Genomic DNA, 16,846 nt, shown 5'->3' on the forward strand with positions numbered 1-16,846 from the left:
GGGTCAGATGTCAGGTTAGAGACTAGGTTGGAGGAGTTGGCAGACTGTGTAGGTATTTCTATGTCATTGTAAGGACTTTGACTTTGACTCTGAGTGAGATGGGGAGCCTTGACAGGGTTTGAGCAGAGCACGAACAAATGTACCTACCTTTTTGGGTTTCTGTGAGATTTAAAGGAGGTAATGTGTGTAGTTAAATCATAGCACAGCACCTGGAACACAGTATAAATGTGCTGCTACTGTGTTTAATATTATGATTGTGATTATGATTTTTGTCACCCAGAGCCATTGTGTGGCTGGCTGGCTACAATGCCACGACCCAGGAGATCGCGAGGCCTTCTGAACTGTTGGCAGGAGTCAAGGCATATGTCGGTTTCATACAGTCACTGGCCCAGTTTGTGGGTGCAGATGTTTCCAGAGTCATCCGCAATGCCCTCCTGCAGCAGACACAGCCACTGGACTCGTGTGGGGAACAGACGATCACCACTCTCTACACAAATTGGTCAGTGTTGCTTAGCCTCTTCTACTGCCTTATTCCTTTGTTACCACTTTTGCCTTTACACGGTCAGACCTTGGGTCCAGGCATTTCAGCTCTGAGGGTCATAGACCCCCAAATAGAGGCTTGTTTCTGCTAGAGGACTAGAGCAATAAGCGGGGGGCAAACCCAGATGTCCTTCTTTCCATGTACCATCTATTTCTGACCTTCCATGTAACACCCATTCGTCTACCCTGTAGTAATTTGACCTTTCCCCTCTTACTCTCCAGTTCCTAATCTTCCTTTTCTGGATTCTTACTGTTTTAATTTCAAATGCTCTCTCTTCCTCTTTCTGAAGTTCTCTTATTTCTCTTTGCCCAGCTTCTCTCCCTGAAGACTATTCTGTCTAACGCAGTATCTCCAGAATACAATCACTTCATCCCAGATACGACCATGTCGAGTCTAGCAGTTTGTTTTTAATAGGAAGGGAGCCGCCTCTCCAAAACCAGAGGAGGTAGGGATTAGCAATGTTTCCTTTGAGAGTTTAAGGATGGAAAGGAGCCGGATTCCTACCTCCCCAAGCCACTGGGTGGCGCTCTTAATCCAATATCAGCTCAGCAGGAGCCAGGCTGCAAAGAGCCCCCCTGAGCAGGGGGAAAGACGGAGACCAGTTTTGCAAGTAAGAATGCCACCAGGGGCGTGTCAGGAAAGGAAAATGGGTGCTGTGGGTTAGGTGAAAACTTTGAATTGTTAAAGAGGGCATGCTTCTCTGAAGGGGGCACCCACCCCTTACCTCCACCTGATCACTACCCCCACGAAGCGCCTTACTTTTAATGGAAAGTCTCCCAGTTTCAAAATTTTGACAACAAACTCAAACTAAAAGAAAAAACCCCTCACCTTTGACGGCTGGGTTTGCCCCCCACCCAGGGGACTTCTGTAAGACCTAGACCCAGAGCTAGTTCCTGGGTGAGTGGCAGGGGCTGGCCACACCCTCCTTTGCCTGGAGGTCAGAAGGGGATATTTGGAGGCTGGATGACCAGTGCTCACAAGGCTTCTGTCAGTCCAGGAGGTTTGACTTGGGACTCGGCTTCTAGAATCCTATGTCCTCAGTCCAACATTCTTTTATTTAAAAATTTTTTTTAACATTTATTTATTATTGAGAGACAGAGACACAGCGAGAGGCAGAGAGAGAGGGAGACACAGAATCTGAAGCAGGTTCCAGGTTGGTCCAACATTCTTTTATTTTATTTTTTTTAATGTTTATTTATTATTGAGAGACAGAGAGAGACACAGTGTGAGCAGGAGAGGAACAGAGAGAGAGGGAGACACAATGGAACAGAGAGAGAGGGAGACACAATCTGAAGCAGGGTCCAGGCTCTGAGCTGTCAGCACAGATCCCGACTTGGGGCCCGAACCCACAAACTGTGAGATCATGATCTGAGCCGAAGTCGGACGCTTAACGAACTGAGCCACCCGGGCGCCCCCCCTCAGTCCAACATTCTCATTGGAGAGGTTGAGGCTAAGTATATTTCAGAGGAGCCCAGTTAGTAGGAACTTTTTTCTTGTCAGTTTGGGCTTGTCTTACCTGACAGAGAGAGGCCTAGGGTGAGGGGAGAGAACAGTTGGAAAAGAGCAGGGGCTGAGAGAGGGGAGTGCATACTGTTACATCTGACAGCGCCCGTGAAATACCCTGTGGACTGGAGGAGAAGCAGAATTACAACACTGCCAGTTGTTCTTGAGCCAATGGCTTGGGGTGTTAATTAGAGTGTTTTGCTGTCTTCTTTGAGTTTCTTCCCCCCACCCCAGCCTTTGGCAGAGTTTCTCTTCCCGAGCCCAGTGGTAGTAGTGGGGAGCAATGGCAGGGAGAAACGATCGAATGCTAAAATCGTGTGCTTTCTTGCCCAACCCTTAGGTACCTAGAAAGTCTGCTTAGACAGGCGAGCAGTGGCACCATCATCCTCTCCCCCGCCATGCAGGCCTTCATCAGCCTTCCCAGAGAGGGGGAGCAGAACTTCAGCGCAGAGGAGTTCTCTGACATCTCTGGTGAGCCTGGGGCCTGGTCTCCTTGGCGAGGAGCTGAGCCTTTCCCCTCAGTTCAGCATCTCAGCCTCCAGACCTTCCCAGAGGCTCATTCTGTAGGCTCCTTAACATCTCTGCGGGATTACACGTTGGGGACAATAAAGAGATCCTAAGTGAGAGCCAGAATTGAGGAGTGGCCGGGGGGTTGCAGGTGGAGAGGGAGAATGAGGGGAGTTGGGAGCTAGGTAAGGCCACTCAAGTTACTGAAAGGGTTTATTTTTCGAAGGGTGGTAAATAGTTATTTTCCATTTCCACACAGAATAAAGAGTTAGACATATAATGAAGGGTAAAGGATAAATAAATAAATGTAAGAAGGGAATTCTGATATTTGGAGTTATTAAATAGTGGTCTGATGTCATGGCATCTTCTTTCTGAGGGATAAATTTTAGGGCCTGAGCCAGAGCTTGGATTGCTGATGTATAATGATGATAAAATAATAGATGACATTCGCTGTGGGCTAAGTTCTAAATGTTCACACCTATTAATCCCTTTAATCCTCACAATGGCTTTGAGGTAGGAACTCCCATTACCCCCATTTTACAGATGAGGACACTGAGACACAGGGAGGTTAAGGAGCTTACCTAAGGTCACACATTCATAAATGTCTGAACTGGGATTTCAACTCAAGGCAGTCAAATTCTAGAACCTGGGTGCTTAATCACATGCAGTGCTGCTTCCCAGTGTCTAGAAGGACTTTTGTGTCTTAAGGCCGGTGGGTAAGGATTGTGGAGTGAATGAGTTGGGGTGTCCTTCTCTTTTTAAAAGAGGGCTGGAAGCCATACAGATCCTTTTTAATGGATTTGTTTTACTGACTGATTGATGAACTATCCTACTGTTTCCTCCCTCCTTTCACCTCCATGTAAATCCTGGCTCCTGCATGGTGTCTGGTACAGGTGGGGGATGCTTTCCTGACCCCGCCTTCTCCATTCTTCCCCTTCCTTGTTTGAGGCGGGGGGGCATGTTATAGAAGAACACACAGTTCTGTTGTCCAGTGCTGTCTCCTTCTTACCCTCATTCTGACTCCATCAGTAAGCTGACCCTACTCTTTGCGTTCTGGAGGCTTCAGATGTCCCCTTTCATCAACTCCACCCACAAACTGTAGGCAGCATCTAAAATCAGCTTTAGGTCTTGCTGACAACTGATGAGCAGCAGGAGGTAAGGCTGATTCCCCCTTCTACCACCCCCACCCCAATTTCCCCGAGTTACCATGGTGATGGGGCAATGCTACTGTAAAAATAGATAGATGGAAAGAGAAGGATGGCCTAGGGTTACTAGCCTGGAGTTGAGAAGACTAGAGTAAGGAGATTCAGCAGATCTGAACTGGATGATCAGTGTGTTTTCTCTCTCCAGGGGAGGCAGTTCAGCCCCTCTTCCTCTCTATCAGCCATTTTGGCATTATCAAGTTGACCAGGTGGCACATCTTTTTCTAATTCTCAGCTCAGTTTTTTCTACTATAAATCGGAGAGGCCAGAAGTGTGTAGTATTTACTCTAGACGGGGCTCTGACCAAGTTCCACTTCCTCTGTTCTTGGTGGAAGCAGAGATCAACTGGTCCTGCCTTCAACAGCTTGAGCGTGAGCCTTGATTTCTTTCCCCTCTGAACTCCTATTAACAACGCTAAACTCACTTTTCTGCTACCGGTCTCTTGTTGTTGCTACTTTTGGTTTTGTACGATTTTCTCTGCTGGGATGATGCATGGCCAAAGACCATCGCTGGAGCTCCTTCCTATTTGGATTTGTCACTAATGTTTCCAACAGGGGATTTCCCCAGTAGGGTGTCGTTTAATCCACAAAGAGCCAAAAGTGGGATGAGTAGGGACAGATAAGGCATCCGGGGCAGACTAGAGGGAGGAAGGACTTAGAGGAAAAAACAACTGGGATTCTGGGGATGTGTGTTGGTTATGAAAAAGAAAAGGTAGGTCCAGGAGAGGAAAATTTGGACAGTGAAGCATTCAATAAGGGAAGCAGAGGGAGGAGCACAGAAGACACCAGAGCTTAGATAAGAAACTAGTTGTGGTATCTACAGAAAGGGGCAATAAGAAGACATTATGCTAGGTTTCAGGTACCAGCCCTTGACTTGGTTAAGTGACCTTGAACAAGCGCTTGACCATGTCTGTTAAACCAGAAGAATGTACTGTATACCTCAGAGGGCTGTTAATAATGATCACATCAATAATCCTTTAATCATATATATCTTTGTGGGCTTCTAAGATTTTTAGCATGGGCTCTTATTGACTCTCATATCCACTCCGTGAAGTATTCGGGGCAGATATTAATTTCTTCATTTTACAGAGAGGTAAATGGAGGCTCAGAAGGGTCAGTGATTTGTTTAAGGTCTTACATCTAACAAGTTAGTACAGCTAGTCTTGCAAGAGCAAAACCCAGGTACCACAGAAAGGGACTTGGGAAAGGATCGCTTCCTGTAAGAATGTAAAGTAAATATCATTTGCGGTAAGTGTTTGCGTGAGTACCAGTGGGGAGGGGGTAAATGGTCCCACAGGATGGCCAGGTCTGTCACCTAAATGTAGGATTGCAGGCCACTTCTGCTCCCCAACTTCCCACTTCCTTTCCTTGAGGAAAAATATTGTAAATGTTCAGATTTACCGTCTGTCTGTGGTGTAAACACTCCAGTGCCCTCTGAGTCCCACCCGGGACCTCTGTAACTCTGTTTCAGAGATGCGGGCCTTGGCTGAACTGTTGGGCCCCTACGGCATGAAGTTCCTGAGTGAGAACCTGATGTGGCACGTGACCTCTCAGATTATGGAACTGAAGGTACTGTGGAAACAAGGCCTGGGAAAAGGCGCAGCCTCAGGGAAAAGGGGCAGGAGTAGGAAATTGGTCCGGGGGTGGGGGGATGTACCACAGTCTTGTCTTCTCCTGCTTCATGTCTCTGTGTCCTGGCTGCAGAAGCTGGTGGTGGAAAACATGGATGTACTTGTTCAGATCAGATCCAACTTTAGCAAGGCAGACTTGATGGCTTCTCTGCTGCCCCAGCTGATAGGTGAGCACCTCCCTGATGGGACAAGGAACTGTAGCCATGGCATTACGGATGACAGGGGTTTTGGGGGAGTGGGGCGGGGCTAGGCTGGGTGTGCAGAAGCAAAACCCGCACTAGTCTCCTAAGTTCTACTTTTCTCACGCTCTTCCTTCTCCGCAGGGGCTGATAATGTGCTGAAACGCATGACCATCATTGGAGTTATCCTCAATTTTAGGGCCATGGCCCAGGAGGGACTTCGGGAGGTGAGCTGAGGGCAAAGGGCTGCCCCAGAATCACAGATGCCCCTGAGGGGAGGGTTTGTATGAGAAATCGTGGAGATGTGTGGTGAGCATTGAGGAGAGAGGGGGAACGTAATTTGGTAGAGGTCCCGGAAGATCTCTGGGGACAGATGAGCAGAGGACACCTAGAAGCATGATGCGAGGGCCGCGTGGGAGGCTGGTGGGGCCCTTATCCAAGCTGGGGCCCTTGTTATGTTTGTTCTGTCTATCTTTGCAGGTACTGGCACTGCCCTGTGAACTCATTTATCTTCTCTCTCCTCCAGGTGTTCTCCTCCCACTGCCCATTTCTCATGGGTCCCATAGAGTGCCTGAAGGAGTTTGTCACCCCAGACACAGACATCAAGGTATGGGACAGCTCGAAGTGCAATCCACTTAGGAGATTGTTGTTGTAGAAAGGACGTACCCAGGACCTCGTGAGGGAGGGAGGGCTCTGAAGAATACTGTAGGGAAGGAGCCAGCATTTGAATTTTTTTTTAAATCTTTATTTATTTTTGAGAGAGAGCGAGCGAGCAGGGGAGGAACAGAGAGAGAAGGAGACACAGAATCTGAAGCAGGCTCCAGGTTCTGAGCTGTCAGCACAGAGCCCGAGGTGGGGCCCAAACTCACAAACTGCGAGATCATGACCTGAGCTGAAGTTGGACACTTAGCTGACTGAGCCACCCAGGCGCCCCAAGGAGCCGGCATTTGAATAGGAAGGAGCTGGGAGAGATTTTGTAGAGAGAGGAGTAGTGGTCAGACGATATTCTTGGAGAGACAGGGCAGAGCTGGAGAGACATGAGGGGGATGGACAGAGGTGGGAGCCTGGCGTACCTGTGAGAGGGTTGGGGAAACATTACTGGAGAAAGGTAAGATCTAGGGTAGCATCGGCGGCTTTTTGTAGCTAAAGTGTGCCAATTAGATACTGAACTGTGTGCAAACAAGTTCCCTCTTCAGTCAGGAGCTCAGGTACTTTTTGTAAAATGATTTATTGCTTCCATCCCCACCCTCTCCACCTGAGCCCAGTTTCCCTTTTCTGGCCTTTCCTTCCTCCTGGTTCTGAAACTTTTTGATTCCTCTATGTCTGTGTCACCTGGCTCAGGCCTGCATCTACTACAGAGATGGAGAGAGGAGGAGGGGCTTCTGCAGGCACCCTGAGTAGAACATCCACTTCTCTGCCCGCCCCCCCCCCCCCACTCATCTTTGCAACATCTTCTTGTCTTTTGGATCACCTGAAACAAACAGGTCTGTTATGTAGGATATACAGCCAAAGGCTGGGAACAAGGGTCTTCAGACACATAGGGCAGGCCACTTCTTCATGGAGAGAGCTCTGTGATTAAGAGGGAACTGGTCAGCAGGAAGAATCAAAGTTGGATATTAAGAAAAACTTCCTTGCCTTGAGATCAAAGGAATTATGAAATTTCCCCTCTCTCCCCCTGAACCTCAGGCTGAAGCAGTCCTGGGGACCATGTGGGTTTGATGTTTCACTGGGCTGGCTGCCCCTTCTGACCGTTCTTTTACAATGAACTTGGGTTTCTGGAAGCTGCTGATGTCGGGGACGAATGCTATAGCCTGTCAGAAGCTTGTCTACCTGTATCTCCTGGGCAGCACTGATTTTAGGCCCTGCCTGCTTGTGAAAATAAGTAGGTTGGAGCCGGAGTTGGGGGGGAGGAGAGGTGGCCTGTCCATCAGAGATTCTGTTGCTGTCTCAGAGGAGTGTGAAGATTAGGGAAAGAGAAAATAAGACTCCTTCGATCATCCCTTTCTTCTTCCAGAAAAATCACAGGTCATGGACCCGGTCCCTGATCTCCCCAGACCCATGAACTATAGGGAATTTAAATAAAGGGCAGAGCAGGATGTGGCAAAGGTGAGCCTTCCATGACAAGTACCATAGGTGAAGTGTGTGTTGATTGGTGTATCTGTAGGGTGCTTTGCTAAAGTTACCCCACCCAGTTGTCTACTCTTGAAACAATTGTCCTTGTTCTCTCCAAACATTTTCAAGTAATTTGGTTAACCTCAAATGAGGTCTAAATACTCGGCATGGGAGTGGGGCTTTGGGGCCATATCCCGGGAACTTGATTTTAAGTACTAGAGATTCAAGTATCGATCAATAAATGTATTTTTGTAATTTAAATTTGGTTAGCTAACATACAGTTCAATATTGATTTCAGGAGTAGAATTTAGTGATTCATTACTTACATACAACACCCAATGCTCATCACAACAAGTGCCTTCCTTAATGCTTGTCACCCATCTAGCCCATCACCCACCCACCTCCCTCCATCAATCCATAGTTTGTTCTTTATTGTTAAGAGACTCTTATGGTTTGTTTCTCTCTCTTCTCTCCGTCTCCCTTCCCATATGTTCATCTGTTTTGTTTCTTAAATTCCATCAATCAATAAATATTAATTGAATACCTTCTATGTGCTTAGCGTTGTGTTAAAAACTAAAGAGGAGAAAAAGAAGTGCAATGTTCCTGGCTTTGAGATAAAGGAAGAGGAGGAAAGGAATAATGTTGATTGGTGACTAATGTTTATTAGTGACTCTGAGTGTGTAGGGTAGATGCTTTATACATGTGACCTAATTTAATCTCCACAACAACTCTGTGAGGTATTGTTCTCCCAGTTTTACAGATCAGGAAACTGAGGCTCAAAGAGGTTAAGTAACTTTTAGCCAAGGTCACACATTTAGAAAGTGGTGGTCCTGGGATTTGAACCCAGATCTTCTCACTCCAAGGCCTTTATCTCCCCTCAGATGCCATGAGGTTGTAAAGGATTATTTTCTAGGTGCTGAGATAAGCCATATGTGCCACCTCCTATCTGAAAAGGTAACTGATAATACCATGTGTGATCCATGATAAGTCCGTGGTACCACTTTAGGAAGAAAGAGATGAATTGGGCCTGAAGTGTTTCAGTGAGGGCTTCACACATAATATGAGATTTGAGTTAAGCCTCAAGGGGTGGGTGTCACTTAGATATAAGTAGAGGTCAGGAAAAGACACTGTAGATGAAGAGGGAACCAAAGTATGACAGTAAGGAAGCAAGTTGTAGTTTGGAGGCAGTGAATTGATGACTCTGGTTGCATTGACTGTAGGAAGCTTTTGGGGAATTAAGAGTGAGAGAGGAAATTCGTACTGTGGAATATCTGAATGCCAAACAAAAGCATTTGTGCCTTTTCTCTGTAGGTTATGGAGAGCTATGAAAAGAATACCTAGAAAAGATGATAATTCACTGAAGGGTTAACATCTGTGATCCGGGAATCCTGACTACCTGTAGCTTCTGTCAAACACTTCTCTCTGGGAACCCTGTCCAGAATGTTGTTTTCTTCTCTACTAGGTGACCCTGAGTATCTTTGAGCTGGCCTCTGCTGCAGGAGTGGGCTGTGACATTGACCCAGCCCTGGTGGCTGCCATTGCCAATCTGAAAGCTGGTAAGATTGGGGAAAGTGGGCAAGGGAGGGCTTGGACCATTATTTTCAGGTGGGAAAATGTCAATGTCAAAAGAAATCTTCCCTTGGGATTGTGAATTCAGAGGATATAAGCTGGGAGCTAAAGAAAGACTTAAAGTGCAGTCCCTAACCCCCAGAAAACATTTACATAGGCAATTTAGATTCCTAGCCACGTTCCAACCAGTTGACCTGTCAATCTGCTAAAAAATATTAAGCGAGAGCCCCTTTGATGCTCAGCAAATACTCAAAGGAACTTGTGCTCTAGTTGGGGAGGTAAGATTAATGCAAATGAGACAATGAGAGAGCAAGCCACAGTTACATGTGATTTCATGCTGAGTTACATGTGATTTCATGCTGTGGTACAGCATCTATGTGCCTCAGAGTGATCTGGTGCTCTCCCCTCCCATAGAATCACCCTGATGCTATTCACTTCTTCCTCTCGTCTCCTGTTGTCTTTTACATTTCCCGGTACACATTTCCTCTTTCTTACGCACACTCAGAATGGGATGAAACCAAGGGGCTGGTATCAAGCCCTTTTAAAATTGCTGGACTGGCCCTTCTCTTTTAGTTTGGTAAGACTCTTCCCTCTCCTTCCTGCCTCCCCACCCCATCAGGCAGCTGACAGTGTCCTCTGACTGCATGTCCGCAGAGCCCTTCCCCAAGAGCTCCACTTTGGTCACCAGAGGAGGCCTCCAGGATCAGGCCCCTCATGAGAAGTGGAGGCCAGTCCTGTTCCCCTTCAGCAAGAATGACTTGCCTGCAGTGCTTTAGAAAGCGTTTTCCTAGATAATTTTCTTATAGGATCTTCCCAGTAATCCTGGGAACTAGGACCTCTATAGAAGATAACTCCTGTTTGCTGATATTACTTTCCCTCTTTTTTTTTTTTTTTTTCGTCTTACCAGATACTTCATCCCCTGAGGAAGAATATAAGGTGGCCTGCCTGCTCTTGATCTTTCTTGCTGTTTCCCTCCCACTCCTCGCCGCTGACCCTTCTTCTTTCTATAGTATTGAGAAAGATGGTAAGTAAGGAGTAGGTGGGAGGGACCAGTGCTATTAGGATAGTCTCCTGGGGTAGGGAGAGGAGACGGAGACATTTGTCCGGAGAATGTACAGAATTCTGACTCAGGTGTAAAGTTCTGTTTCAAAGAACACTTGAGAATGAAGTCTCCGTAAAATTCAATTCCAGTGAGATTTCTTAGGAATACCCTTATCCTAATATCTAAATATCTTCTGATGTTTCTAGGAATATCATCCCCCAAATGCCTCCTGGTCCTTTTGGTGTCAAACGGGGGTGGCCTAGCCTGAAACAGTGAGAAAGTACCAGCTGGGGTCAGCCTGGGGTGGCTCACTTTATTCCTTTTTGTGTCTCTCCCCCTCTGTCAATCATAACCTAGGTTACAACAACAATATTCACTGCTTGACCAAAGCCATCATCCAGGTATCTGCTGCCCTCTTCACACTCTACAACAAGAACATCGAAACTCACCTCAAGGAGTTTCTGGTGGTGAGTACAGAGCCCAAGGCATAGCCCACCTCAAGCCCAATACAGGGCTTTGAGATCAAGAGCTGAGCTGTGATCAAGAGTTGAGTTGGACACTTAACTGACTGAGCCACCCAGGGACCCCCAAGTCCTCTGTTTTTAATAAGGTCTCCGGGACGTCTGATCCACAATCAAATTGGAGACACCAAGTTTTAGAACCCATAAGGAAGCCCTTTCCAACTCTAATCCTCACAAACAACAACGGAACCTTTTTTCACATTCTCAAACCTTAGTGTAAATCAGAATCACCTGGAGAATTTCTGAGTCAGTAGATTTGAGGTGGGGCTAGAAAATGTGCGTTTCCAAGACCCCAAGTTGATGCTGTTCATCCTGGGATCTCGCTTTGAGAACCACTGGGCTTGATTTCTAGGACTGGGGCTTATAATCAGGCAGCCGATTCTACTGTAGGTTACATCCCATTTATTCGAGAAAAATTGTTTCAAAAAATATTTTTAGCCAAGGTTTGACTCCCTGTAACAATCACCATTTATCTTAAGTTTTGCCTCTGGAAAAACACAGAATAAGTAGTCTCTTTCCATTGTTGAAAACCCTGGGGTTTTCCATTCTAAGTCCTCCATGGTAGAATTCAATCCATACGCTTCTGATACATGGTCCATTACCCACTGCCTGACTTCAGCATTCTCAACAATGGGGAACTTATTCCTCTGCAAAGCATGGCCTGACTTAAGAATTAGGGCCTCATTTGTCTCCTTTTAGGAGGACACACGGTAAATCATATTCTCTCCGGAATCATACCATTTTCCTGGAAGCTTAGTTAGAGGGTCTCCATTTAAACTGGGCCAGCCAGCCAATCAGAATGGGATCCGAGCATCTTAGATATAAAGAATATTCGTACCAGATCTCTAAGATGGGGTGAGAAGGGACCCCCTCTCCCCTTTTCCGTTTGCCCTGTTTCTTTACTGAATGAGAGTAACCTGGGCCTGGGATGCAGTTAACCATGTTTCTTCCTCCCTCTTTGATCTGTTGGGGGCCTGGAGGTGAATGGAGAGGACAGGCATTTGGGAGTTGACAGGAGGGGAATGTGAAGAACACTGCCTCTGAATCAGAGGCCCAGCTCTGTCTCTAGTCTGGTGGGGAGTCAGCTGTAAACAACTTGGTGACAGTGCTGTCTGAAGGCTGCCTAGGAAAAGGGATTAATCTCCAGCATACAGTATTACCTGTCTTTGTTCTAGCTTTTGTCCTCGCCCCTTGCAGCCTCTCCCCCAGCACCTCTGGCAACCTCCTGTTGTCTGCCCTGCCTGGTTTACAGGCAAAGCGCGTCTCTGGAGCCTAGGGGATTTGCTACTTTTCCACCCAGAGTCTCCAGGAACATCGCAGCACTTCTAAACTCTCCTCCTTGATCTTTGCTTAACTTCCTGTAGCCTGAGGCTGTCCCACTCTGACCTCCATAAAAATCTGCTTTCTTACAAATTCTTCCCCTACAGGTGGCTTCTGTCAGCCTCCTGCAGCTGGGCCAGGAGACTGACAAGCTTAAAACCAGAAATCGGGAATCCATTTCTCTGCTCATGCGCTTGGTATGTATTTGGTTTAAGTTGGTCTGGGAACAGAAAGAGCAAAGGCCAGAGGGTTTTGTGTCCTTGCCTTGTTGTGACTCAAAAGCATGAACTCAGGGGCACCTGGGTGGCTCAGTCGGTTGAGCGTCTGACTTGGGCTCAGGTCATGATCTCACAGCCCATGGGTTCCAGCCCCATGTGGGGCTCTGTGCTGACAGCTCAGAGCCTGGAGCCTGCTTTAGATTCTGTGTCTCCCTCTCTGTCTCTGCCCTGCCTCCCCGCCCCCCCCACATTCTCTCTCTCTCTCTCTCAAAAATAAATAAAAACATTAAAAAAAAAAAAAAAAAAAAAAAAGGCCTGAACCCAGAACTGAATTCGGCCTGACCGTTAGGACTCACATTCTGGCTAACCTTCCAGACTTGTCCTGTAATCCCAAGGTAGAGTCTTCAATGACTTCTCTGCAGGACAGGGCCTACCTTGTCCCTGGCTGACTGGGTCCTTTTTCCTGCAGCATTCTCAAGTCTGATCTGATGGGGCAGCTGTGTCCCTCATCCATAACTGCCTGTCCAGTGCATGTTTGATTTTACTTGACCACTTCCTACCACTGTATGTCTTGTCCTTAAGAAGTACTATGGGAAGGGTGCGGAATAATACAGAGCTGAGCTGGGGGTGGGGAACTGGGGGCTCAGAGGAGGAAAGAATTTTCCCCTGAAAAGCTATTAAGACCGAGAGCGCGGTGGGTCATGAATCAGGCGCCTCCTGCTATCTCTTTCTTCCCAAGCTGTGGGCTTTTTGCTACTTTGGCAGAAACTTCTGGGAACTCTGACTCAGTTAACTTAAAAAAATCTTTTCCTCATGACCCTGTTTTCCTCTTCAACACGCTTACTCACTCTTTTGCTCTAAATGTCTGATTCTCCAGGTTAGTACTGCATTTAGATATGGTCAGGAGAGACTCCGGGACTGACCCCTGTGTTTCAGAGGCCCTCCTCTGGCGTATGGGGAGAGGACAGGCCCATCTGGAGCCTATGCTCCGCCTTGAAGTCCACACTAAAGATTTCTGGGACCCCAGAATTCTCTGCTAAGCGGTTCCAGCCTACTTGTAGGGCTTGTGCAAAGTTTCTTCCCCAAGTGCATCCTATTGAGGCGGGCTGTGCTGTTGGAGGATTACCTCTAGTGCTCAGGGAGAGAGACAGAGACAGAGAGACAGAGAGACACAGAGTGTAAGTAGGGGAAGGGCAGAAAGAGAGGGAGACACAGAATCAGAAGCAAGTTCTGGGCTCTGAGCTGTCAGCCCAGAGCCCCACAGGGGGCTTGAACCCGTGAACCGTGAAATCATGACCTGAGCTGAAGTCGGATGCTTAACTGTCTGAGCCATCCAGGCGTGCCTTTATTTTTATTTATTAATTAAAAAAAATTTTTTTTGAGTCTAAGAATTCTTAATTCAAACCTGACCTTCCACGAAATTATAAAGGTAGATTGTGAAGGTTGAACAACAGAACATAATAGTTTGATTTATTTAATCACATAGTATGCTGTACTCTTGGCAAGGCCCACAGATGTTAGGGGCAGGCATGCCTGGGACTCCCTTTGAGTCTGCTGTAAATACACAGGCATGGAGTGGGATCTGTGTCTCAGCTAGAAAAAGGCCTAGACTGGGCTAAGGATCCTGATGGAGATGAGAAGAGAATGGAATGAGGGTGTGGGGGGAGGGAGGGGTGTATGGTGAGGGGTGAAAGGGCAGAGGAGGCAGATGAGGGCAAAGGCCAGTAGTGTGCTAGGTAGAGCACAGTCTTTGGAGCAGCATGACCTTGGGCAAGTTAATTAACCTTTCTGAGACTCTGATTCTTTATCCAGAAAAGTGGGCCGTAGTCCTTGCCATAGAGTGTCAGGATTCATAAGAAAATATATGTGAAAGTGCTTAGTACATAATACATGCTCAACGAATGTTAGTTCTCTTTCTCTGCCGCTCATTTTAGTTTCTGGATGATTCTTCATTTGCTTCGTCATTTACTTGGGCAGCTGTCATCTCTGTAAGGTTGGAGGCGATTCTGTATGGCCACTCAGCCCTGCCTCCTTCTGTTTTGCTGGTCCCCTGCTCGTCCCCAACTCCCCCCCCCCCACCCCTTCCCCTCAGTGTGGGAGGGTGTCTGCCCCTTGTGGCCTCACAGTGAGGCAGCCGAGTAGCTGGGACAGAGCTAGGCCCTTTTTGTTAGAGGGAGAGACCTAGGGAGGAGCTGCTGCAAAGCAATTTAAATGCAAATGTTTCCCCACGGAAATACAGGGGAAGGAACTGTATTCTGAGTTAAGAGGCTACTCATGTAGCCCCAACTCCTGGCCAGGCACTTCTCTCCCTGGGGGTCTTTCTGTCTTGGCTGTCAAGCCTGGGCAGTGCCCACCCCTGTTACTGCCAGCCTGTTCCTGGCATGGGTTTAGCCGGGGAAGAGATGGCTCTCAGAGAATCATAGAATTCTAGATGTCAGGATGAGACCAGATCCTGGCAATTGGTCCAGTCCTTACACTTTATGGGTGAGGAAACTGAGGAGAGGGCGGGAAAGATGACACATGCAAGGTCTCCCCCAAAATATATGGACATGAGAACCCAAGTGTCTTGGCTTTCACTTTAGGGCTGTTTCTACTGCCATGAATTTCCTCCAGTTAGGAGCCGTGTTATCCTCTGTGCTTAATGGAGCAAAGAATAGGAAGTCTTGGGCCAGTGGATTCTTCGTGAAGCCATCACTCATTTCCCTGGACCTGAGGGTCATATCCTAGAAAAGAGACCCTATCTCTCTCCTGGCTTACGGTTTGAAAGTCTTGCCTAGCGAGAAATTCCTTGTGTTATCCAACCTACGATCGGAGCTACTGTTTTTCTGGCAGATTTCCTTTCCTCCAGCCTGCCGTGTCTGTTCCTCTGAGGCTGTTTGTGTGCGTTTGTATGTGCACATATTTGAGAATAGCAGAATCTTATAAAATTTAAAACTTGAAAGGACTTCAGAGAAATAAACACATTAGAGTTGATATAGTAGATTCTCTTTCCAGGATGAATTTTGAGGAATCAAAAACACCAGACATATTGGGGAGGGCCCATCTGTGTAAATTGCCAGAGGATACAGGACACTTCTCTCCAGAGTGTGTTTTTTAGTCCCACAACTTCATGGATGAGGAGAGCACTGAAGGAAATACTCCCTGTTTCTTCTTCCGGGATGGGGAGCCTCCAGCCCAATGCTAGGCTGTGGGCTCTTCGCTAATATGCCCCCCTTCCCCCACCCCCTCTACCCTCAGTCTTATCCAGGCATCTTGATCTATCTTTCTGCTTGGCTGTGGGGGCTGCTGGGATCACCATAGCACACAGGCTTCTAATTAAACTAATTAATCATGCCTGCTCCTTTATGCAGCATCCTTACTGCTCCCCAAGCACTGTACTGAGGGAGGGAGGAGACTGAGACCCAGCACAAGAGGACCCATGTGGATTCCAGGCCCTTCTTTCTTGGCCTGCAGTGGTGATTGTTGCCTTCTCTGTAAAGCTCTGTCATTGGCGCTTTTATCCAACCTTACCTGCTTCTGTGCTGCCCCCCGCAAATGATTTGGCATCCAGAATGGGGAAAATGGGAGTTTTTCTGCCACTGGAGAAGTGATTCTTTCCTGCCTTCTGCTTCTGACCTTTTCCTGTAACCCTGAGAAGGGACACAGGGGCCATTATAGGGAAGCTGAAGAGGCCACGTTGCTTTCCTAAAGCTAAACCAAGTGAGGGGAAGAAGGAGGGGGGTGTGATTTAGAAACTTGTTCACTTGCAACTCTAAGAGCCTCAGAGGGCCCAGGAAACTGAACGAAGGAACAGGGTGTCACAGAGTTATACCCTCCCTGAGGTTCTCATCTCTTGACCTGTTTCCCTTCCAGGTGGTAGAGGAGTCCTCCTTCCTGACCCTGGACATGCTGGAGTCCTGTTTCCCTTACGTCCTGCTTCGAAATGCCTATCGGGAGGTATCCCGGACCTTCCACCTGAACCGAGTGCCAACTAGTACCCACTGAAGGGCCATTTGGACCTACCTAAACCCAGGAAGCTGTAGCCATTTTCTCAAGGGATGGGGTCAGGAGCCAGAGCTGATGAACAGACATATGGAGGAACAAAACCAAAACCATCCACGGCTGAGAAATCAAAGAGAAATGGGGCAGACGGTAGGGGGTGGGGGCGGGGGCGGGAGACGGAGGACAGGTGACGGGAAAAATTAGGGAACTGGGGCCACGTGTGTACATTTTAACATAGTAACATATAAATCATGTTTTCTAGCTTCTGGTGGCTGGTGCTTGAGCTCTGACTGGCATGGGTCTCTCGACCTTCATCACTATTCTAGGATAATGCTGGCGGGCAGAGATGATCAATCATCATATTAAACCATAATGAGCTTATAATTCTCCCACTGGAGCTGCTATTGTCTCCTGCACATTCATTAGGACGATTATCTCCTCTCTTCCTCTTCCAAATGTGTTCGGCAAACATTCAGCCTGCTCCTACTGCAAAGTAGTTAATAGCAAAGGAACTTCCTTTT

General features: G+C 47.4%; 1 protein-coding gene across 2 annotated transcripts in view; it reads left to right on the top strand.

Annotated features, from left to right (window-relative positions):
* NCKAP1L (NCK associated protein 1 like) overlaps positions 1 to 16,586 on the top strand; it is a 38,527-nt gene extending 21,941 nt beyond the window's left edge. The window contains exons 21-31 of one of the 2 annotated variants that reach the window (XM_042946742.1): positions 281 to 499; positions 2,385 to 2,515; positions 5,224 to 5,321; positions 5,457 to 5,550; positions 5,707 to 5,789; positions 6,089 to 6,169; positions 9,137 to 9,230; positions 10,151 to 10,267; positions 10,643 to 10,752; positions 12,234 to 12,323; positions 16,197 to 16,586. In XM_042946742.1, coding sequence (XP_042802676.1) covers positions 281 to 499; positions 2,385 to 2,515; positions 5,224 to 5,321; positions 5,457 to 5,550; positions 5,707 to 5,789; positions 6,089 to 6,169; positions 9,137 to 9,230; positions 10,151 to 10,267; positions 10,643 to 10,752; positions 12,234 to 12,323; positions 16,197 to 16,328 — 1,249 coding nt within the window. In that variant the 3' untranslated portion in view covers positions 16,329 to 16,586. The remainder of the gene's footprint in view (positions 1 to 280; positions 500 to 2,384; positions 2,516 to 5,223; positions 5,322 to 5,456; positions 5,551 to 5,706; positions 5,790 to 6,088; positions 6,170 to 9,136; positions 9,231 to 10,150; positions 10,268 to 10,642; positions 10,753 to 12,233; positions 12,324 to 16,196) is intronic. The other variant, XM_042946743.1, reaches the window with a different exon arrangement.
* The last annotated feature ends 260 nt before the right edge of the window (positions 16,587 to 16,846 follow it).

Source organism: Panthera leo, chromosome B4 (assembly GCF_018350215.1).
Source record: "Panthera leo isolate Ple1 chromosome B4, P.leo_Ple1_pat1.1, whole genome shotgun sequence".
Taxonomy (NCBI): domain Eukaryota; kingdom Metazoa; phylum Chordata; class Mammalia; order Carnivora; family Felidae; genus Panthera; species Panthera leo.